General features: G+C 42.6%; 2 protein-coding genes across 3 annotated transcripts; one reads left to right on the forward strand and one right to left on the reverse strand.

Annotated features, from left to right (window-relative positions):
• Window positions 1-149: 149 nt before the first annotated feature.
• On the forward strand, window positions 150-11149 carry preb (prolactin regulatory element binding). Its single transcript, XM_056433934.1, has 10 exons — window positions 150-325; window positions 1397-1585; window positions 3814-4012; window positions 6992-7245; window positions 8229-8309; window positions 8474-8601; window positions 8715-8888; window positions 9745-9817; window positions 9917-10076; window positions 10180-11149. Exons 2-10 carry the CDS (start codon window positions 1451-1453, stop codon window positions 10272-10274), a joined length of 1299 nt encoding a protein of 432 aa, XP_056289909.1. The 5' UTR covers window positions 150-325; window positions 1397-1450; the 3' UTR covers window positions 10275-11149.
• Window positions 11150-11314: 165 nt separating this feature from the next.
• LOC130206135 (stabilizer of axonemal microtubules 1-like) lies at window positions 11315-21931 on the reverse strand. Of its 2 annotated transcripts, none has more exons than XM_056433935.1 (5): window positions 21662-21931; window positions 15850-15920; window positions 14670-14882; window positions 14313-14482; window positions 11315-14198 (listed from the first exon to the last, which is right to left on the reverse strand). In XM_056433935.1, exons 2-5 carry the CDS (start codon window positions 15852-15854, stop codon window positions 13351-13353), a joined length of 1236 nt encoding a protein of 411 aa, XP_056289910.1. In that variant the 5' UTR covers window positions 15855-15920; window positions 21662-21931; the 3' UTR covers window positions 11315-13350. The 2 variants fall into 2 exon arrangements, with proteins under 2 accessions (XP_056289910.1, XP_056289911.1); XM_056433936.1 differs by having other exon boundaries at window positions 14670-14887.
• Between the last annotated feature and the right edge of the window lie 1835 nt (window positions 21932-23766).

Consider the following 23766-nt stretch of genomic DNA (forward strand, 5'->3'; position numbering starts at 1 on the left):
ACTGTGGTAGAAATGGGCTTTAATACTTTAGCGATCAAGTGGAAGCGTCAGAACGCAGCGTACGCCTGCTACGTTGCGCTGCTAGTTACGCTGCTATTTACGCCACACTACGTTACGCTACCCTACGTTGCTGACGTGTTGGTATTGAAGTGGCTGTCCAGCTGACTGGATCTAGCGTTACGTCTGTGCTAGCTACTAACTCTTAGCACTCCCACTTCATTGCAAGCTTTTGCCGTTAACAGACCACTATGACATCCTCTGGTGTATGCCTTTGTTAACTATCTGCTCAAATAACAGCTGAAGAAAAACCGGGCTAATTGCACAAGTAGGTGACTATGAATGTAATCCCTGTCAAGAGCTAGCAGGCTAGCACAGCGGGCTGTAGTGCTCATTAGCTAACTACAGCTAAACGATGTTGACATCTTCGTTCGCGCTTCAGCTAACGTATGGATTGTAATGTATTTGTCGTTTTCTAACGTTGCCGAGAACAGAATGGTCTATGTTATTACAAGTGTTACATTTCGTGTTTACCCCATGATGGCGCTGAGTGCTCATAATGTTACTTCACTAAGTAACCAACGTTAACCTACAGCCACAGACATTTACTTCAGCGGCATCAAGCAAAAACGGTCACAGTCTGAGACAGTTAGCGTTGATGTTACATTAAACATCTGACTTCAGATATAGATATAACGTGTGTGAGCCATTCTTAAATGTGTCTGAAACGCTGGCACGTAGCGTTACAGTTATATATTATATATATTATCGTAGTGTCGCACTGTAAATGTTATATCTCAGGAGGTAACTCACAACAAGCAAAAGTAAACTCAGTGCAACACAACCTCCATGAGGGTTCTATAAAAATAATCTTAACTAGACAACTGTGATGTGCTGTTCAGTTTCTAAAAAAGATACTGTGATAATACCAGTATTTGTAAGTAGACTTCTGCCTTAATTTTTCCATTATCTCCAACTGTAAATGTGCGTTCCAACTTCACAACAAACTCAGGCTTAAATAATATGTCTGTCATTTGTACTTTATTTACACTGCACTAAGGCTGTAACTAATACCATATTTATTGTCATAGTTGTATGTTCATATTGGTCCAGAAAATAGTCTGACATACATTTCCCAGAGCCAAATATGATGTTTGAAGATGTCTAATATTTACTGACTAACAGATACAAATCTAAATATATTCAATTCACAATGATATGAAACAGAGAAAAGGAGCAAATCTTCACATTGCAAAAGCTGTAACCAGATATTAGATGATATTTCTGCTTAGAAAAGGATGCATTGTTTTCAAAGTAGTTTTTAAAATAAGTAATTTGATGAACTGATTAAAGAGGAAACAGGATGTCACATTTAAACTAAGTATTGCTGTTTCTTCAGGTGTTGTAGATGCAGCAGTTTTATGAAGAAGTGTGAGTGACTTGCACAACAACAATGGGGAAGAGGAAGGTGCCAGATCTGTACAGAGCCCCTTTTCCCTTATACTCCATTAAAGTGGATGCTACATCTGGGCTGGTGATCACAGCAGGTGGAGGAGGGGCTTCCAAGACTGGTATAAAGAATGCTTTGGTAAGTACTGAGGATCAAGTGTTTCATTGTTTCCGCCAGAACAGTTGTCAGGCTCCTAATTGCTAGGCCACCTTTCAGGTAACCTGTCTTACTGAGTCTGAGTAATATGGCTTACGGAGGCTCAGTCGAACTTGTTGCTAATGTTGAGGCTAACCCCATTCACTCTGATCAGCATGTTAGTGTGTAGTGAGCTATGTTCACAGCTGTAACATTAATTCAATTCAATTCAGTTTATTTGTATAGCCCAATTTCACAAATTACGAATTTGTCTCGGAGTGCTTTACAATCTGTACACATAGACATCCCTGCCCCAAAACCTCACATCGGATCAGGAAAAACTCCCAAATAACCCTTCAGGGGGAAAAAAGGGAAGAAACCTTCAAGAGAGCAACATAGGAGGATCCCTCTCCAGGATGGACAGGTGCAATAGATGTAATGTGTACAGAAAGACATATTTAGAGTTAAAATACATTCAATGAATATGACAGTGTATGAATAGTTCATAGTAGGCATATTCCACGATGGAGACCTCCACGATCCATCAGGCAGATGGAGGTAGAGAGGAGGAGTGGGCGGAGTCTCAACAGTGGGCGGAGGTCTCAACAGGGCAGCGGCGTAGTTGGTAGCAGGAATTCCACGACCCAGACCTCGATGATCCATCAGGCAGATAGGATCTATGCTGTCTCATAGGGTCCGATGACCATATGAGACGTGAAGTCAAAAGGACTCCGGGGAGAAAGCAGAGTTAGTAATGTGTGATGAAGAGATGAAAATTAATCCCTAAGGAGAGAAAAAAGAGGAGATAGGTGCTCAGTGCATCCTACAAAGTCCCCCAGCAGCTATATTTTACTGGGAGCCAGTGTAGAGCAGCTAGTGCAGGAGTGATGTGATCTCTTTTCTTAGTTTTAGTGAGAATACGAGCTGCAGCATTCTGGATCAACTGAAGGGACCTAAGAGACTTATTAGAGCAGCCTGATAATAAGGAGTTGCAGTAATCTAGTCTCGAAGTAACGAACACGTGAACCAATTTTTCTGCATCTTTTTGAGACAAGATGTGCCTGATTTTTGAAATATTATGTAGATGAAAGAATGCAGTCCTTGAGATTTGACATTACATTTTTTTTAAAGTCTTCTCAGTGCGACACTCACAGGCTCTCTCTCTTTTTCTCTCTCTCTTTCGACCACAGACTGACAGTAATGTTAAGCACAAAACCAACACACTCACTAAGCTATTCCTGAAAGGAGTTCTCCACTTGTGTGTGTGAATAAAAAATAGAGCAAAAATTACAACATAATACTATCAATAAACAGCTGCGTTAAAAAAATATTTTTTAAAATATTAGCACGACCAAGTTGGGGAGCTCCAGAACAGATTAGCAGGATCAGTCAGGGTCAACCGTTTTATAGTTTTTTTGTAGTTATTGTCAAGAAATGTAATTTATTTATTGTTTTTTGACTGATTGGTATTCCCCCCTCTTGGCCCATTGTGGGTTTGATCCCTTTAAAAAGAAATACAGCTTCCAGACGCTAGGGAGGTGGCCTATCTTTGTGAGGATAGACAGTAATTTGCATAGATCACAAGTGACCCAGATTTATATTCCCTCCAGAGGGAACCGTCGCTCTGCCCCAAATTGAGCTTGAGCCGCCAGGGACAGTACGGTGCACCACAGGGGTGGTTGTGCTTGTCGGGAAGTTTTAGATTGAAAGAGAAAAATACCTAAATAAACAAAAAATTACATGCATTGGGGGGATGGGGGAATTATCGAAAAATACACGAGAGAACAAAAAAAGGGTGTGTTGTGTATTTGGTTGTATGTATGTGGATGTGTTGTGTGTGTATGTGGTTGTGTTATGTTACGTATGTGGTTGTTTTGTGTGTATTTTAATGGGTTTTCTTTCATGGTATTTTCTCTCATTTCGTCAGCTTTTTCTGAAACACTCTTTGCTATTTAATTTGGTAAAGCATTTTCTTCATTTACATTTTTTTCTTTTTTTTCATGTTTTTTTTTAAGTTGTAGAGTTTTCAGAACCATCGTAGAATACAGCAGAAAAGGTTATGGCACGATTAGAAATGAAATGTGTATGGCAAAAGCCACATTAAAGGTACTCAAATTGCAGCGTTTAACGCTAGAACGGGGTTCGTCTGAGTGTATTCATGAAATTCTGGATTACAGGCATTATGAGAGTAGCAGCATTAGTAGACTCATTCATCGATTCATGTGTTTCAGCAATTCCTGGAACTCCGGCTGGTTGGAGAGCAGCAGTACAGTGCCAGTCTCCTTCACTCTCATGACACTGACACCCGCGCCACCATGAACATGGCTGTAGGTAATGGTGTAATTGCTGCAGGGCAGGATGGGACATGCTGCCTGATGAAGTTCAAACACTGCTCACAGAAAGAAGAAGTCAAAGATGCAGCGAAAGATGGTGAGTCATGTTGCTACTATACAGTATACCTGCTGTCTTTAAAAAACATGCAAAACATGATACATATATTGCATTTGTTTTGATAAGTTGCCGATTCATTTGTTGATGGAAGTACAGACGTGTTTCCCATTAATTACCTCCGAGTGTGGCAGCCCGCCAAAATCAATTTTGTCCCGACAAAGTTTCATAAATTATGTTCACTTCTCATCAGGTGGGCTGGCTGCCCTGTTCATGTCATCACCATTCATATTTAAACAACCAATGTGTTTGTGACTAAATTATTCACTTGAGCAGAGTCTAAACATTAGTTTTGGGAAGTAAAAGTCCTGCGTTAGAAATGTTACTGAAGTGAAAGTACAAAAGTTTCAGCACCACCATCTACTCCACCTGTGTCTCTCCAGTCACTGTGGCCAGCACTGGTGGTTTAGCCTGTCACTCCACAGTAGGGATGAGTCCCGATACCCAGTTATAAACGGGAACCGATAAGACAGTAGTAAATATACCTGGAGTTTTAAAGAAGTCTGGAGTTGAGGGTTCTGCTATCGGTACTTTAGAAGTTAAGCGTTGCAAACCGCTCGCTGTGTCTTTGCACAAGGGGCGGAGTCGTGCTTTACTCGCTACACACATGCCGTCTCCGGTTTAGGATGGCGTGAGACACGCATTATGTGCAGAGAGAAGAGAAGGCTCCAAAGTGTGGCTACATTTTACTCCAGTAGATGCTGATACTGTGATAACAGTTTTCTGCTGTTTGTCGAGCAGTCGTCGGTAATGTTGGATATGCAGAGTTTAATCATTGGAATAGCCTAATAAATTGAAGCTAATCACTCAGCTAGTTGTTAAACTGCAACTTTATTTTGAGAATTTTCGGGCTGAGGCTGCAGCCATGACCCAGCAAGTGGCCACGCCCTTTCACGCGAGCAGCGACAGGGGAGATGACACAGGAGAGGTTGAACGAGTGTCATGGCTGTTGCCCATGTTTACATTTGTGTTTGGCATTGAAATAGTATAGTCTACAAGAGTTAGTTTAAAAAAAACACCCTATTTCTTTTCTTCCGAAATAACACAATTTCAACAAAAGCGGCCAAACAAAGTGCTAATACTGGTGGGGTTAATGTCTTGCTGAAGGCATGAGCAACGAGGGAAGCATGCTGTCAGCAACGCAACAGTCCCTGGACAAAGCCACGGAGGAGATGGGGCAAGCTTTTCATGACTTTGCAAGCAGATATGACAGAAATTAACAAGGCCAACGTTGGTCTGAGAACCGGCGTAGACGGAATAATGATTCATCTGATAGAATCTCTCAGTTGGAGCATGATAACTTCCAGCAGATGGAAGCGCTAAAAGTGAAGAGCTGCATCAGGTTGTTGAAGATGCTGCTAATAGAGAAAGGCGCCAGAACCTACTGTTCGTCGGTCAGAGGGAGAAGCTTGATCACGTTAAACCATCAGAATGTGTGAGGAAGATCATGGTGCTCTGGGTGTTGAATTGGACAGAGCACAGCTGTAACCAGTGCACCAAAGCCCAAGGAAGGCCGGCCACCCAGACCAATACTGTTTCGGTTTCTAAGCTTTCTGGAGCAAAAGCGAGTGTTTACTGCTGCTAGGAAGAAGTACAGAAACAAGAAGGATATAATCTGGGAAAGCTGTAAACTGTCGATTCCCCCCAGCATGACTAAGGTGAACACAAAGAAGAGAAGAAAAAAATTGCCTGGATGTGCGTTTCACTCGCACTTCATATATCCAGCTGAGCTGCGCTTTACAATCTGCACACGTATGACATCCCTGTCCAAGGACCTCACATCGGATCAGGAAGCGCTCCGCAAAAACTGAAGAAACCCTTTCACAGGGAAAAAAAGGGAAGAAACCTTCAGGAGAGCAAGAGAGAAGGATCCCTCTCCCCGGATGGACAGAAGCAATAGATGTTATGTGTACAGAATGAACAGCATGACAGGATCACAACACATAAAATGAATGACAGAAATTACGAGTAGTAGCGCTATACAAGTACAGATCCATTTCCATTAGTATCACAAGTCGTTTATGTGTCACAAAGTTATTTTTGCCACAGTGTTTTATGCTGTTATGAGAGTTGTTGGTTATTAATTGTTTTGTTATACAGATTATTCCGTGAATGAGAAGGGTACCCAGTTAATAGAGAACCCTTTTAACACCATCCACCCTCCCATCCAGAGCTTTTCACAGCCATTCGTTAGTTTGGTGGAATATGAAAATGTAATTATACGGGAAATTATAACCAGTATACTGTATGAAACATACCTCTAGCACTATTTATGTGCACATTGTTTATTTTTGTTCAATTATTATTGTTGTTTGCTTTGTATTCATTGTGATTGTAGTTTTTAAATATGTACCAGACAAATAAAGTTTGACTTTAATCTCCTTTATTGACCATTGTTAACATTAATTATCTATGAATTGTAGTTTAATAAACCCTAAGAAAGTGCTTCCATCAAACAATACAAAAACATTATTCCCCCTCTTTAAAAGCTTTATTTCCTCAGCATTCTGCATATTCTCTGGCAGCATTGCATAGCCGTTAAAACGCATGATGATGTAAACACATGAATATTATTGAATACCAAATTACACGGGGAGAAAGCATATCAAAATAATCTCCTCTAAAAATAAATCTTCTTGTTGACTCTTTCCTCAACAAGAACACAAAGGCTGAATTTTTGTTGTTGCCAGGTCACAGTCCGTCCAGAGACTGACATTGTTAAGTCATTGTTCTTTAAATTGATCAAGCACACAATGGGATAAATATTCTTTTATACACACACACACACACAGCATCACCGTCTCTCATCCCCTGAACAGCATTCAGTTTAACTGTCCTGTATTTACTGTTTTATTCATCCCCTTGTTGTTCTATTCCTTATTGTCGTTCTTTTTTTTTTTAAACATGCGTTTCCTGTTTAGGTGTCTTTGTTCTCCATTAAAATGAGTATCATCTGTGCAGCAGGGAACCGCGTGCAGCAGGGGAATACCAGGCGACGAGCTGGGAAAAGAGACAAAGATGGACAGGATGAAGCTGCAGCCTCTGGAGATATGTCAGATATGAAGGATGAGTCGGCTTGTATCTCTGTGACTGGTTTGGCTGAAGTGCAGTCCGATCTGAACCCCCTGGATCCACTCCAGAAGGTGGTCCGGTTCAGTCCTGACCAAAGCCTTCTTCTGACTGGAGGCACAGACGGACACATACGAGTCTGGGAGGTAAACACTGTCTCATTCTTTTCACTTAAACAGTATCTTTAGACTGGACCTGGTGTGTTATGGCCAGTTGGTGGATATGCTCCTTACTGTAGTCTGTCCTGCAGTATTAAATATTGTTGAAACGATAAAGGGATAAATCAATTCGTCTGTCCATAAAAAGTTGATCACACTTCATTGTATAAATCACCGATTTATACTTTTTTACGATTTACCAAGATACTAACTAATGTTAGCCGTTTATAACTTTTCAAATGGAAATGAAAGAAAGTGTATTAGCTACTGGTTGGCTCTCCAGAGAGGCCCTTTTGCACACAACTAAGCTATTAATTGTACACCTTGTGCCTTTCTTTGGGATTGTAGAAACTGAGCTTTTCATAAGCACTACTTTATTATACAAAGTTTTGATTCTAATAGACAAGTTTGAATATACAAGTTGTCATTCACTGTGCATACCAGTGCACCAAAGTTTAATTACACAGTTTAACCACCCGCAGTTATTGGCCCACATTCAGAAAGAAATATGCCCAAAAGATCAGCATTTATTGTTTTTAGTCGCTGAACAACAATAAGCAGGAGGAGAGTAACGTTAGCAGCATCCAGCTAACAAACAAGAGGCTCCCTTCAGTTACATTAGGATGCAGTGAGGCCGTATTGGTTGAATGTAAATTATAACCGTATGATGATGTGTTCAAATGTAATTTGGAAAGACACTTGTATAAATCCAGTTGCTTGGACATAAATATTTCTTAGAGATTAATTATGAGCTGTTTAACTTTCTAATGCTCTAATCGGCTGATTTCTTGAAAGCTGTGCATGTTCCATGTTTACGAATATGAAGAAATTAAGAAATGTATGAATTACAATGGGGTTTTACAGCAGAGCCATCAATAAAACACTCAAGCCCTGAAGCTCAGCTGCCGCATACAACAGACAACGTGTGTATTGATATCCTGACTGATTGTATGTTCTTAATTCTTCTTCAGTTTCCATCCCTGAAGAAGAAGTATGACTTCAAAGCACATGAAGGGGAGATTGAAGACTTGGACATGAGTTTAGGGAACAAGGTGAAACATTGACACTTCGGGATGTGGATATTAAATGTAGTCTAGGTGCTGCCGCTGTGCCCCTGAGTAAGGGACAGTAACTCCTTTGCTCAGAGCACTGTGTTTGTGTCTAAATGAAGAAAATAATTTCCCAATCAATGACAGTATTTATTTTTCTCATGCAGCACCTGGTAAGTGTTGGCCGGGACTTCTCCTGCAGTGTATGGAGCGGCAGTCAGCTGGCTATGGGACTCAAATGGCTTGAAACCATGCCTCAGATAGCTGAGAAGACTTATCGGTATATGGCTTGCAGGTAAAACAAAAAGAAAAAATGACTTCCTCTTTGAAAGAACATTCCAGCTGTTCACCTCACCCTATCTATCCAAAGGACGTGACTATTAATGGATGTATTTTCATGTATTTCAGGTTTGGAAAGGTAGAAGACGAACAAGACCAACTGAGGCTTTACACAGTTCAGATCCCTCATAAACGAGACAGAAAACCACCTCCATGCTACCTCACCAAATGGAATGGCAAGAGCTTTCTGCCCATGCTGACGGCTCCCTGTGGCACTGAGGTCATCTCCAGTCTGGCTGTCAGGTAACTGATGATTTCATATTCTAATATGTTAACTACAGATGCTTGGAAACTCGCCTTAGACACAAATAAGGAAGGGTTTGCCAGCAAGGCATGATGGCTGATAAATCAGACTTTCCTTACTCTCCTGTACAAATACAACTCAGTCACTACTAAGAAAGCATTATGGTTTCATACTCAGCATTAAATGGTCATGCCAGTGGTTTTGCATGGTATTTATTTTGTATGTATATGTAAGTTGTCATAAGTTCAATCATTCAATAGCCTTAAAAGTGTGTTGCATAAATAAACATTGGTTTCCATAAAATGGACACATTTTAAGGCAAAGGGCTTGTTTTGAAGTACAACTATTTTAAATAGCTAAACACGCAAAAAAAAGCTTTGGCCTTGTATGGTTTTGGAGGTCAAATGAGGACCCAGCAACCAAAGCTGTTTGTTTTTTTGCACAAACATTGCCCTATGATAGCCTACTACTAACGCTTTCACTGGTAGAAATGACAAACGCCGCCTGTAGTAGGCCTCATCAACTATCATTACTTGACATACAGTGTAAACAGCATCATACACATCGTTGCCAGCTAATGATGACACTTCAGCCCCAATAATTGCATCCATAGTCGTATCTTGGGCTGACCAAAAGACATCAGATCCAGTGGCGGTTGGCTCATAGAGGGCCACGGGGCCCGGCCCCACCCACCTTGAGTCCCTTGTTGTAGTAAACCGAAGAAAATCTTGGTCCGCTGTAATTTTACCTGCTCTTCAAATCCTAGATTGGAGGATGGGAGAAAATTAACCAAGTGACCCGAGGGTGTCAGTACTTTCAGAATAAGATGTTAACGTGAACCGTTTCTCTTGACAGTGACTCTGGAACATTTATTGGCCTTGGAACTGTGACAGGTTCAGTGGCTATCTACATCGCGTTCTCCCTTCAGGTAAAGACAGTCTGGACAGGTATATCAAACCCAGGAATATAAATCAACCCAGGAGCCCTGATGTATGATGACAACTGTACTTACTCTTTGTGTGTGCAGAAGCTATACTATGTAGAGGAGTCCCATGGCATTGTTGTGACGGACCTGGCCTTCCTGCCTGACTGTCTGAAAGACAAAGATATCAAAGGGAATAATGAAACCGCCATGTTGAGTGTAGCTGTGGACAGCCGCTGTCAGGTGCATGCTGTCCCCAACCGAAGTAAGTCCTGCATCATCATCTAATAAACACACATAGTCCATGCATCATAACTTCAGACCTCTCACCTTATCGTTTGTCCCATTTTGTTTTCCACCTTCTTTAGGATCCTTTTCTATCTGGCTCGTGCTGTTCCTCTGTGGCCTCGTGGTGATGGGAGTTGTCCTCCTCCTACAGTACCTCTTTCCAGGGTTTATTTAAATCATGCCAGTGTTGCCACAGGTCAGGGTTGATGGAGGTTGGACACTTCTTCGCGTGACTTACTTTGCATCTTGAGCCAGTGAAAGCTCTTCAGACTGCAGGCTGACTCTGAACAGCTGACCTTGTCCACCTCAGCACTTACTCAGGGTTGTTCTTCTCAGACCTGTTAACCCAGTCAAACAGGACAGACTGTGGGATTTTATTTGCTTTGATCTCTATCAGTTATTCTTAATCTTTTTTTGGGATTCATGTTGATGAGTTGAAGGGTTCAGGTTTATGAATATTAAAGGGTGGGGTCTTTTTATTGACATTATTTAAGGAATCATGTAAAATATAGAAGGAATTGGCACAATGTGTCTTTTTTCTTTTTGTTTACACATAGACACTTTGAATTATCCATTTGCCTCCTTGATTCACTGCTTTTTCTGTTTCTTTCCATTTAATTTACTGGTGAGCAGCCGAGACTAGATTATACAGTCCTCTGGTGTCGATATAATGTTTACCATTACATTGATTTGTCTCACTACGTGGGATTTTTATTTAAAATATACAGCTACGTTTTGACTTTGACATGGTTGCCAAGTATTAATTATACATTTCAACACAAAGGTATCTATAAATGGATAATTATTTGATATTATTACAAAGAAATAGAAGTGAAGTTGCTATAAGCACATGACAAGCAGGGAGGTTTGTAAACTTAATACAAAATATCATTACAGCAAAAGAGGGCAGACCCTTATTGTATGAAGACATTTGAATGAAACATTCTGCTTGAAAGTGTTGCCCAGTGATGTACAACAATGTGAATGCCCATATTATTGTAACTAACACAGTGAAATGATAGAAGAAATAAAATATGAATAAGAAAGCTAGCTAGCTCTCTTTATGATTTTCTTCTTCGTGGTCCTATCAGTTTCTCTGGACTATTAATTTTACAGTAATAATAATAAAAAACAACCCTGCATTAATTTATTTTGCCCACTTTTGGGTGGCAGAAATACATTGTGAAGACAAGATTGACATATCAACTTGTGGGGTCCTTTTTCGTTCATTTATTTTTGAAAAGCATATACAAAACAACAAAACTTCCCTCCCGGTTATCTCCCATTTTTTTCAAACTTTTCTTTTTACATCCCCTAAATAATTTATATTTAAAATGATTATCAATGACACCAAAATATACAATAAAATATGAAAGACAAAATGTAAAAAAACACCCATTACTAATAAGGAGATTCCCAACATTACCCAGGCTACAGTTACAACGTATTTTTCCTTAGGAAGGTTCCCAACTGAGTGAAATGACCAAGAAGTGTCTAAGTAACAGATGATATGAGAGTTAGGCCAATCTTCTCAATGCTAAGGAAAGAAGCTTCAATGCTTTCTTTCTTATCTCCTTTAGCATGGGATACATTGGACCATCCTTTACCAATGGAAAGGAGATAATACAGACTCACAGGGCTGTTGCTATGATTTTTGTGTAGAATTAATAAAACACCATATTTGCAACTATATACGTATTTACTGGAAATATTCTTTTGTGTGATTTCCTCAAAGCTTTATGTAAATTTAAAACTTTTCAAGTTCTTCCTTGACAACAATTGAAAACCCCAATCCGCATCATAGAGGTTTTTCGATCATCCTGACCAAATTTAAAGATGATTGCAAACATTTTGGGGAAAGTATTTATGAATTGTTTTAAGTGTTCCTTTAGTTTGTGGATAAAGGATGTGGTGGACTATTTGCACTACATAATTGGTGGCGTGACACACTGTACACAGGAGAAAAACGTTAAACTCGTTCTTCCTGTAATCCCGACATGCCCCGAGGGCCTGATCATCTCTGCTTGCAGCTTTCATTTTTATTATTATTTATATTAACTTTTAGTATGATTATGAAAACAAAACAAAAATTCTAGTTATACCTAAACTGGAATGTATGTAGCTTGAAAATCTAAATGTATTCTTCCTAGATGTTTTTTCCGGGCACGTCCAACTGGTAGGAGACCCCAGGGAAGACTCAGAACACAATGGATGGATTATATCTCCCAGCTGGCCTGGGAATCCTCATTCTGGGGCCTGGGCAGTGGGCTGACCAAGAGAGGGCCACCCACCTTGAGCCCCCCCCCCCCAGAAAAAGATAATAATATTTAGAAATTATACAAATTGTTAATATTTGTGTTTTGGAAACATGGAATGTACCCAGTAATATTTGTAAAATAGGATATCTGCAAAAAGATATGCTTTTCCTACACTTCCTGCAGTCCTCGCTGCCTGTCTGCATGTCTCGGCTGCCAAATTGTTTTGGTCCAGAAGAGACGGGTCTAAAGGTGCGTTCACACCAAAAGCGCTGCGATTTTTTCGCGCGACCGAATCCCATGAAAAGTCAACGTACAGACGCGTGTTGCTGCGATAGATGCAATATTTTTCCGGGCGGTGCATTTGGGGCGAGGACAATCATGTTATGAACACAATAACTATGGAGGACTTAAAATGACTTAAGTATAAATAAATTAATAAATGCATGAATAAATATATAAATAAAGACAGGAATAAATAAATAATTAAATACAGGAATGAATAAATATAAGTTATAACTCAACAGGACATCATTAAATAAATATATTTCTTGGTCAGCGCGCTGTGTGGGCGCCGAGAGCAGCCTGATCTCGGCAGAACTTGTTTAAATGCTCGGCTGGCTCTGACGTCTTCGTTGCGGCTAAACATGAGATATAATTAGGTTTTGGAGGATCTAACGAGCACAAAGTTTATTATTTATTAAAAGATAACGTTACGTCAATTTTAGCAGGTGCAACAATTTAATTTCTACACCATAATTGTTGTGATGGAGCACATTTAGTCATAACTCGTTTCCAAAATGGAATATGAAAAGCCTTCAATCAAGTAGGTTACACAACACTCAAAGTGAGTTGTGCTGTGCAGTATCAGTGAGCCGCTTAATGGTGTAAAAATAGGTGTCGTTCCATAATCTCAGTTGCGTTTATGGCTTTTATTGTTGAAACGGTAGAAGCTACCGGGGGTCATGTGTGGCAGCCCCACATCTCACCACCAGCTTAGCTTCTGCTGGAAACCATGCAGGTGATCCTTTGGCGGACCTCCCCACCATCAGCCCAGGACACCCCTCTGTCCAAAGATCTGGTCCAGTACATCTTGGAGTCTTCAGTCTCAGGCTTGTTGCCTTTCAAGTTGGAAAGCGCTCCTTTCTCATCAGGCCAGTGGCTTGTCTTGGAGGCATGCCAGCTGGAAGCTTTCTCATCCGATTTGGGATGGTGGCGAAATGTCTGCGGTGTGGTTTCCTCGGGCCTGTCCGGCTCCTCTTTACGGACCGAGGGGAAGCGCCGCGGCTTGTCCCAACATCTGAAATCCTCCTTCATGGTAGTCGTGCCACCAGAGCGCTCCTTGGCTGTTCCTCTGCTCCACTGAGGCGCCGGGCCCGGTTTGGCGCGCCGGCACTCGTGTTCCGTGTTGTCTGCAAGTGCCGTGGAGAGGTCGTCTGGCGGTGGACCGGATTCTCTGGCGTGGCCTTTGCTGTGGATCTTGTTTTCGATGGACCAGTCCTTGAACGACTGAAAGAACGAGTTGGCCTCGTCGCAAATGTCTTGGTCCCAGGCAACCCGAGGCTTCAAAGGCACATCGGGCTCCGCCAGCAGATCTTTGGTCGGGTGTGTCGGCTTCACCCTGTGTCTGGTCTGAACCGGGTGGGTGACGTAGTCTGATCTGTAGCTGGTGACACTTTCAAACGGTGCTTTTCGCACCTCTGGGAATTTAAGGGAGTCGGCTGCAACTTGGACCGCAGTGTTCTGGAAGGGACAGCCTGTGACGACTAATCCTTGGTTGACTGTCAAGCTGTCAGCAGGCTTGTATGGCAGAAGCTTCTTTACTTTCCACACCTGAAAATCTCCTGGGGGAGGGAGGGAGAGAAAAAATAGAGTGTGAGGGAATTTGAATGGTGGTGTGCATATTTGTTGTTTTCTATTCCCGCAAACAATGACTGCTGCTGGTCAAGCGTGCTTACTTCTGTACACCGACGTGTAGTCCTCCACATTGGCAGCCATCTGGTCCGCTCCAAAGTGCGTAGGATTGTGTGTGATGCTGCTGCATCTCCGGTGATGTTTGGGTGATTCGGATCGAAGCGGGGCATCATGTTGGGGTTGGTTTGCCAATTTTTTGGTCACACCGAATGATCTGAAACTCATGTTAATGTTGGGAATTTTTCTCTTTCTATTTTAAAAAACAGGTCCAAATATATTCATTCTCCTTCTCCACTGGAAATAATGTGCTGACTTAAATAGCTGCTCAACGCCAGTCTCCTACATCTCCCAGAGTGACACAAGGCACCCAGGTGGGCAAAGACAACCACTGTGTATATTACCTCAAAGTGTTTATTTCAGCACTCGTCCCCTTCAGCGTGTGGTACGGGTTCCTCTGGGTGGAGCTAGTGATGAGGGTCGTGTGGCAGTGTGGGGGAAGGAACCTCTCCTGGTACTCCGTGGTAAAGGAGGGCCGCGGCTGGGCTATCGGAGAGCAGAAGTACTTCCTGGACATGGAGTTTACACCTTCAACATCAAGGCAATTGTGCCACAATCTACACTGGACAATAAAATTACATCAGAAAGAAATGTGGGGCCCTCAGTAACAATGGACACAATACCACGAACTGGACATTGACCCCCCAATATTTTCATGTATTTGTTATTTTTATTGATTGTTAATTGTTTCATTTATTCTCCTGGTATGCGTATATCTGCAATTGTGTGAAGGGTTATAAATGGTTAGGATGAGTAAAGCTCATAGAGGCACTTAGGTAAACTCAGGGGTCCTTCAGAAAGAAAGCAGGGAAAACGCTACGCTAGTAATTAGCTAGTTATAGACCAGCAGCCTGCGGTGAAATTGCTGAGTGTCATGTGTTTCTGTGCTTTCAGTTGGTATAAACAGTTATCAAACCCATACACGCCTGGATGTCATATAGAATAGAATAGAATATACACTTTTATTAATCCCCAAGGGGAAATTAGTTCTCTGCATTTAACCCATCCTTAGTTATTAAGGAGCAGTGGGTGCGTGTGAAGCGCCGAGCAGCAAACAGGGGTCAGTGCCTTGCTCAAGGACACTTCTTGCACTGCTAATGGAAGAGGAGGGGAACGACCCCACAACCCTGCGGTTGCAGGACGACCCTCTTACCCCACTGAGCTAAAGCCGCCCCAAAATGTGTCCAAGTGTGCAACAGAAACACCAGGCCATATATAAATGATAAAATATATAACACGTCGAATGAAATGAAGAAATATAACTTGTCACAGATATAGTCAGAAAACCCTTACATTTATTTGTGTTTGAGTGAAAATAGACTTTTTTTATAAGCATATATATCATTTATAAATCAACCCCCATGTAGTAAACCTGATCACACATTGTGTAGATGTCATCCACCCCCTCAATAATAACAACAATAACAACAACAGAATGACAGGTCACATAACACAACAATATGAAGGACATTTTAAAACACAAGCAGGTCATCAACTAGCTCGTATTTGGAGTAGATCCCTCACCTCATGGTGCGGCCTGCTGGTCGTCCTGCCTCGCGGTGGTTTCACCCGGTGCGCTATTTGGCGTCCTGCGTCTGTGGAAATGTTGAATCGTGCTGTGTGACTACGCTGCTGCAGGCCTACATATGAATTATTGACCGAGAGAACATGGCTGTGTGTTGAACCAGTAGCACACAGCGGCCGAGAGCTTCTAAAAATAAACAGCAGTGGATTACTGTGATGCAGGCCGGTTGTCAAGGCGAGAGATGATGCGCTTTCTTTTGGCGGGTAAAGAGGAGTCCAAATTGTTGAATAAAGAGCAAAATATATCTGTTCTGCCCCACATTGTCATGTGTTGCATTCGAGACGCCAAGTGGTGTAGAAGGCAATTGCCTTTCTTGTTCTTGGATTTGTCCCTCCTCTCTTACCGTTTCACGTTTCTACTGAAAGCACATACTGCAGCTACGTTTCACCTTTACTGCTTGATAGCCTCTGAAGTTCTAAGTCTGTAAGTATCTATGAATGTAACATGTAAATATCTGCTATCTGTGTGATTACTGTTATAATATAATATTGTGTTGTAGCACTAGACGCTAATCGCGATTAGCATTTGTCATGTTAGGGTTAGCTTGGACTCTAAGTAGTCAGGAGGTTCATGTTGATGGATAGGGGTAATTTCTGGCACGATGGCTTTGTGTAAATCATAGCAGGGCTCCAGACTAACTTTTTTTACTAGGAGCACAGTGGCCCCTAACTTAAAATTGTAGGGTCGCAAGCAGAAAATTTAGGGGCGCACACTATAAATCAACTTGCAAAGTGTTCTTCTTTGGCAATGAAATACGCCGTGTTAAACATCAATAGCAATTCGCAGGGCTCTCAAGTTTTGAAGACAGGCAAGAGTGACATGGTTAGCAGCCTCTTGTCTTCTAAATGCGACTGGGAGTGGAGCTTTCATTGCACAGGTCGCGGCACATTTGATGTTTCAGACTGGCGTTGTGTTTGATCAGCGTGTCGTGTTTTAATTGTGTAGTGCCAGTCTTATCAGCACATTTCGTGTTCCCCGCATGTTTTGGGAATCGACAGCAGAATTTACAGTTCATTGAATTGGTCTCCCTGAAATACCTTAGCCAGGTGAACTCGCGCAGCCACTCATCGCGAAAGCTGAATTTCTCCACGACCGTTTCCTCACAATCTGAGTCGGACTCATTCTCGGGATTTGTCTTCTCTATATCATTAGGTTTAGGAAGAAAGTACGAACTGATAGTCCGCTTCGCCATTGTCAATTCATTGTTTACAGGAGACACCGCTATGTAAAATCTTTGGATTCGCGCGATAACCCCCAAGTCCCGCCTCTTTTCACACATTAGCTTATAACCGTTGTCATCCCCCCCTTCCCACTGTCAATCATTCCCCCCCCCCCCCCTCGCTCTCACACACAGGCCAGCCTTCTTCTTCTTCTGTTTTCGTCTCCTTTCTTCTTCTTCTGGAGTTAATGTCGGTTAGCAAACCAGTCATTCAGGCATTACCGCTAACTATAGTGGGCTGAAGTGTAGAACAAGTTTGTCAGCAACAAAAATATTTAATAACAAAAAAATAAAAAATCTGCTAATTTACTGCGAGCATGCGCGAGTTGATGAAAAATGTACTCGCACTGTGTCTAATTTTAGGCGCAAAATGCGACCATTTGGTCGCAGTCTGGAGCCCTGCATAGTGTTGTTTATGTATATGTGTGTGGACAGTTTGTGAAGTTATGTCTCCACAGTTTTACAATTTCAAAGATTTATACTAAAGATCCTAAATTCAACTCCGGATTCCTGAGACTTCATTTTATGGATCTGCTGTTAGCTATCTGCTAAGCTAAGTTAAATAAGCAAGAGCAGAATAATATCCAAAGTACTGTAACGTCTTGGACGTAATGACACGGAAATGGGACAACGTTATTAACCCTTACTTTATTGGGCATTCACCAACACAGACAGTCTGCTCCTCTCAGCAGCTCAAACGTTAACAATCACAACGATTCCCGTCAACCACCCCTAACTCCCGTTTTCCGACAGGTTAACCCCGCCTCCCCTCTGCTCCGCCAATCACAGGCACGCCCCCTCGACCAGCATGCACAATGCCACACCGTGATTGACAGCCACTTTACAGGGTTGCTACATTACCCTCCCCTTACAAAGTTCCTTGCCCCCAAGGAACAACATAACATTACTAACAATACATCTCCACAACCAGGCACGTGCACAGACATTTTGGGGGGCAGGTACTCAAACCCCAAAAAAGGGCACCCATTGCCAAAAAAAAATTCTGACAGAGTTGAAGCATAAAGCAGCAATACACTGATGATTAGGGTTGGGTACCGAGAACCGGTTCCTATACAACCGGTGCCACCCGGATCGAAACGCAACGCACATTTCGGTGCTTCCTTTTGAAATTGAAAAAAACTATTATTATGAACTTCTCTGGTGGTTACGATAGCCTATCATTTCACTTTAAAAGCGAAGGCATGCACAGTGTTTGACTGCGTGAGCCCGTGCCGAGCACGTCAGCGTCAGGCTGGGCGCAATGCGAAATTCGCCGTTTTGAAACCAAAATAGGTGACTTACGTGAATCGTGTAGATCCGAAGAGTTTTTGTTTTGGGGTAGGTGGGGCGGGGTCAATTGGCCGGCCGGCGTTTATGAGATTGGAGTGGGACGCGGAGAAAGTGTGAAGTGTTGCTCTTCGCAATAAAACATCTTTGATGGGATGTGTCGCGTCTCGGCCAATCAGCGTCAAGATGTCTTCAGCGTTTGGTGGTTTAGGTTAGCTTGAATGTTAGACGCTACTTCTGCTGCTGTCGCGCTGCACGGTGGAGCGATACTAACAAAGTACCCGTACGTTAAGAGCGATGTGATTTAGCATATTTTTAGTCTCAATACTTCATTAAAAGAGCGATCAGAGCGCACGCGCTGCTCCGTGTCAAGCTGTTTGCACGCGCAGCACAGCGCTCACAGCGAGGGCGTTAAGTGGCGGAATTTTCGGCTTTAAAAATAAAAATAAAAAGATGCCAGAAGTGAAATGTTTAAGTTCAGTCTGTAAAGTTCTGTAACTCTACAGCTGCTCTTCCTGATGAACTCTGTATCCTCTGGTCAGAGACTAACGGCCTCATAGTGTATAATCATTGATCAATGCTATGATGGCTCCATGTAGTTTAATTAATATCTTGCTGTATTAATACTAATATTACTGCTATTTGTTAAGTGTTGAAAAAGTTGGTAAACAGTGAACCATACAGATATTTTATTTATTACTATTATAGATAAATATACCAGTATCGTATTTATGGTATACTGTTTTTATGGTATTGTATCATGATATTTATGGCAGGTATGGTATAGAAGATCGTGACAACCAGGTAGAGGCAGAACAGACTCGAGGAACAGACTCATGGCTCAGCAGAGCACAAGACTTGAAGACTTGTTCACGCCAACAACAACAAAAAGGAAGTTGGTTCATGAATGACCATATTATACACAATATTACTATTATTATAGTATTATAGGGCCCGATCACTGACTTGGTGTCAGAATGGAGGACCTATAGATTATCATACAACGTCCAACATCGATGTTTGTGGAAGTCACCACCAGCACCCCCCCGCGCCTATCCTCCTCACCTTTTTCACCCCTGACCCGTTTTCATGCCTGGCAATGGGGAGACCACTGTTTTTTCAATAAAGATAACAATAAATTAATCAAAAATACACTCTATACATTGTTAATGTGGTAAATTAATATTCAAGGTGGAAGTGTCTGGTTTCTAATGAAATATCTCCATAGGTGTATAGAGGCCCATTTACAGCAACGATCACTCCAGTGTTCTAATGGTACATTGTGTTTGCTAATCACCTTAGAAGACTAATGTCTGATTAGAAACCCCGTGCAATTATGCTAGCACAGCTGAAAACAGTTATGCTGGTGATATAAGCTATAACTGGCCTTCCTTTCAGCTTGAAGTTTGTAGAACAAAATTAATACTTCAAATATTAATCATTATTTCTAACCTTGTCAATGTCTTGACTATGTTCTATGAAATGTTCAATTCATTTGATAAATAAAAGTGTGAGTTTTCATGGAAGACACGAAATTGTCTGGGTGACCCCAAACTTTTGAACGGTAGTGTATATATATATATATATATTAGAGCTGTCAGCGTTAACGCGTTAATCTATGCGATTAATTTGGCCGCGATTAACGCACTAAAATATTTTAACTAGTGCTGTGAAAAATAACGCGTTAATTCAATTACAGGTTTAACTAGTTATTTTTTTTAAACGCATTTAACGCATGCGCAGAATGAGCTTCCAATCTGTCTGTTGTTGGTCGTCGGGACGAAAAAAAAGTCACTTGCAAAATGAGCTTCCAATACACCACTTCAATCTGAACTATGTCCTCTCTCATGCAGACGGTCTGTTCATCGGTAATGATCCTTCCGCAGGTTCACCTCCGGAAACCTTGTTACGACTTTTACTTCCTGTAGATCAGGGGTCTCAACACGTCGATCGCGACCTGCCAGTCGATCGCGGCGTAGTGTCGGTAGATCGCATGACATTAAAAAGATTGGCCCGCCCCCTGACATGTTCTCTATAGCACGTCTTTGTTCTTTTATTAAACTAAACGTCTGTTGTTGATCGTATCTCCACAGCAGCATGTCATTTCTGTCTCTTCGCGTTGCGTTAACACTTATCGATCTCCCACCACGCAGGTGAGGCTCATTAGCAGCCTGCCAGTCAGAGAAGCCAGAGAACACAGCGCGAGGACATTGTGCCTCATTGTATAGAGAGCTGAGATTGTTCTGGAATGTTTGATGTATAACACATGGGTATGTGCAGTGTTGCCAGGTCCGTGGTTTTCCCGCGGAATTGGGCTACTTTTGAATTTTTTGTCCGCTGGTTCGGGTAGACCTATTTTGCATGCAAATTATATGAATATCTTTAAATAAAAATCCATATTTAAAATGAAATAATTTATTTATACCCAAATCCTACCAAACTGACTCCAGATCAGCACGTACACGCCGACACATCCGCGCACACAGTTGAGCACACTCTCACTAGCACCCCCCCCCCCCCCCCCCCCATCGACGACGCTCGCAGTGGGTCACTTTCCTATCTCAGGGGGGCATCATGAAGGAGTTATGGGCATATTTTGAGTTCTGATATTGGGCTGGTTTTTGGGCTGGTTTTATTGGCCATTGGGCTGGTTTTTGGGCTGGTTTTGATTGGCCATTGGGCTTGTTTTGTCACACAAACCTGGCAACCCTGGGTATGTGTCATATGCAAAAGCCTTTAAAAGGTGAATTTACATTTTTTTGTTAAGTGGAGAAAATGCCCCCAGCCTCCAGAGGGTTAACGTGACATATTTGAATGTCAGTCAGTTTACCAAGGCCTCTGGTTCTGCTGTTGTTTAATGTTAAAGATGACAGGACCTGGGCTGTGTCTACTACCGCGCACTTGAGCACTTCGAGCACTGACTTTCAGTGTTCGAAGTGCGCCACTGAAAAAACCAGCAGAATTCAGTGCACTGAAAGTACCCGGATGGTGCACTGCAAACGGGCAAAAAATGTAGTGTAAAACGATGGACACTACTCGCCCTAAACGGCCGCCATCTTGGCTACGTAGCGGAAGAGGAGGAGCCCTTTCGCCAGCTTTTCATTTTATTTCTAAAACAATGGCGGACAGCACAAGCGGTAGACCACGAAGCTACAGACCGTAAATGTAAGTATCAGCGGTAATTACACATTGTACTGGTATTACAATGTACTACTAACATGCCATTCTCAGATTAGTTAGCATACCTAGGTAGCATTAGATGTCATTGGATCTGCATGGCAGTTATGATAAGGTAGCTGGGTAATCCACCACCCGGTCCTCTTGCCAGTCCGACGAAGGTGCACTTTTATCGGACACTTTTCGCTTGACGAGCCGGGGCAGGTGGCGGGCTCCAGCGGCAAGTCCGACGACAGATAGCTATGTCAGTCATCGGACAGTGTTAAACAACGGCTGTTCTGTTAAACAATCGAAATAGCAATTTTAATAATGGATTAGCAATGGATATGCTCAGTTTAATAACGGGTTAACATGACACCGCGAACGTTGCCGCCCGATAATTAATACCGTTACGATAGCTATCTAAGCTTGTCCTTCTAGAAATAATTGTAGCTTTCAATCATCGTTGTGTGTTGTTTTTTTAATGTTGTGTATGTATGTATTAATTTAAATGTAATCGTGGTCTGGGACATAGCACTGAATGGCTATCCTATTTCTGTTTCCTGCCCCAGAGACGTTTCCTGGAGGTGCTGGTGCTGGCTGGTCCTCTGCTGCCCTCCCGACATCTGCATCTGGCTCCAATGACCTCTGGCACAAACCTCACATCCACCTCCAGGGCCTTTAAGAAGATGGACCGCCATCGCGTCTTCAGTATCCCGAAGGACCTCTCCACAACACACCTCGCCTTTGACAGGCAGCAGTTGTAGCGTGCTTGACGGTGGTTGCGGACAGGCTGCCTGAAGGGGGTCATGAGGCAGATGGGTTGGGACAGGCAGGGGTAGCCACCATCCCCAAGGATACAGTATCCTGGTGGAGGGTATGACTGCTCATAGAAGATGGGGCTGTTATTCAGGACCCTGGCATAATGCACTGAGCCTGGGTAGCCCACACACACATCTATGAATTTGCACTTATCATTACAGATGGCCTGCAGCTGGATGGAATGAAAAAGCTTCCTGTTAAAATAGCAGGCAGCATCCTCCGCTGGGGGCTTCACTCTGACGTGGCAGCCATCAATAGCCCCCACCACTCTGCTGAAGGCTGCCGACCCAGCTAGACGGGCGAAGCGGGCACCTAGGCGTGGGAGTTCCTCTCCTGTAGGGTGGCGGACAACGGTGTACAGGAGCGCAGCGATCGGCCCACTCATCCTGTGCACCAGCCGGTGAACGGTGGCCCGGGGCATGTCGAAGGCCCTGGCCACCACCCGATAGGAGGTGGCGCTGGCAAGCCAAAAAATAAAAACTAGACAGGAGATCTCGGGGCCCCAACCGTGGTCACAGTCAGTGCCCAGCACAGCCATGAGGGCGTTGAATGACTCGGGTGAGCCTGAAGTCCACCCTCATGTCACTGTGGCCATCAAAATACAACGCCAGCAGTGGCATTGCAACATTGATATGGCAGCGCCGCCTGGGACTGGGTGGCTGCTGTGGAGAGGGGAGGGGAAGATTATATTAATATGTAAGTCATTTTATCAATAAAATGTTGTCATTGAGGTTTTGTAGTCTTTTATTGCGTTTTCTGATTTATATTAGAATTGATGCATGTTTGTAACAATAATTAATATGCCTGTGTGTTCAATTGCTCATTGATTCCTGTATCAGGGTGAACTTAACTACAGAGATGTGTATAAAAGTACAGTCAGTCAAAGTAGGCCTATTACTGTGAATTCAAGCAGATGATGCCTATCATTTCAGTGGATAATTCTTAAAACTAATTGGAATCTAGGGACAAACATGTACAGATTTGTCATGTTTTATTTCCATATGGTGTGTATGTGGATTGCAAAGAAGAAGGCTACTTCTGACAAAGATAATTGAGAATTTAGCATACCTAGCGAGGAGAATTTAATTGCAACTACTACATGAAGCTATGCTGTGAAGGTAAGGCAACATTTACATATACCATCTCGACTTCAGCCAGAAGGCGGAGGCTCCTGCCGTGATTGTGGAGGTATCGCAGTTTCCACATGGGGTGGAGAAAGGGGTAAACAAGGGACAACAAGAGGGCAAGAAGTGCATTCATTTTGTCACTTTAAGGGTTACGGTATCGCAAGCAGATTTGCATACGTCACTCCCGGCTTAATTTCGCGGGTGCCGTGAACAGATTTGCGTCCGTCACTTCCGCCAAGTGGTTA

This window comes from Pseudoliparis swirei, chromosome 16 (assembly GCF_029220125.1).
Source record: "Pseudoliparis swirei isolate HS2019 ecotype Mariana Trench chromosome 16, NWPU_hadal_v1, whole genome shotgun sequence".
In the NCBI taxonomy this organism is placed as follows: Eukaryota; Metazoa; Chordata; class Actinopteri; order Perciformes; family Liparidae; genus Pseudoliparis; species Pseudoliparis swirei.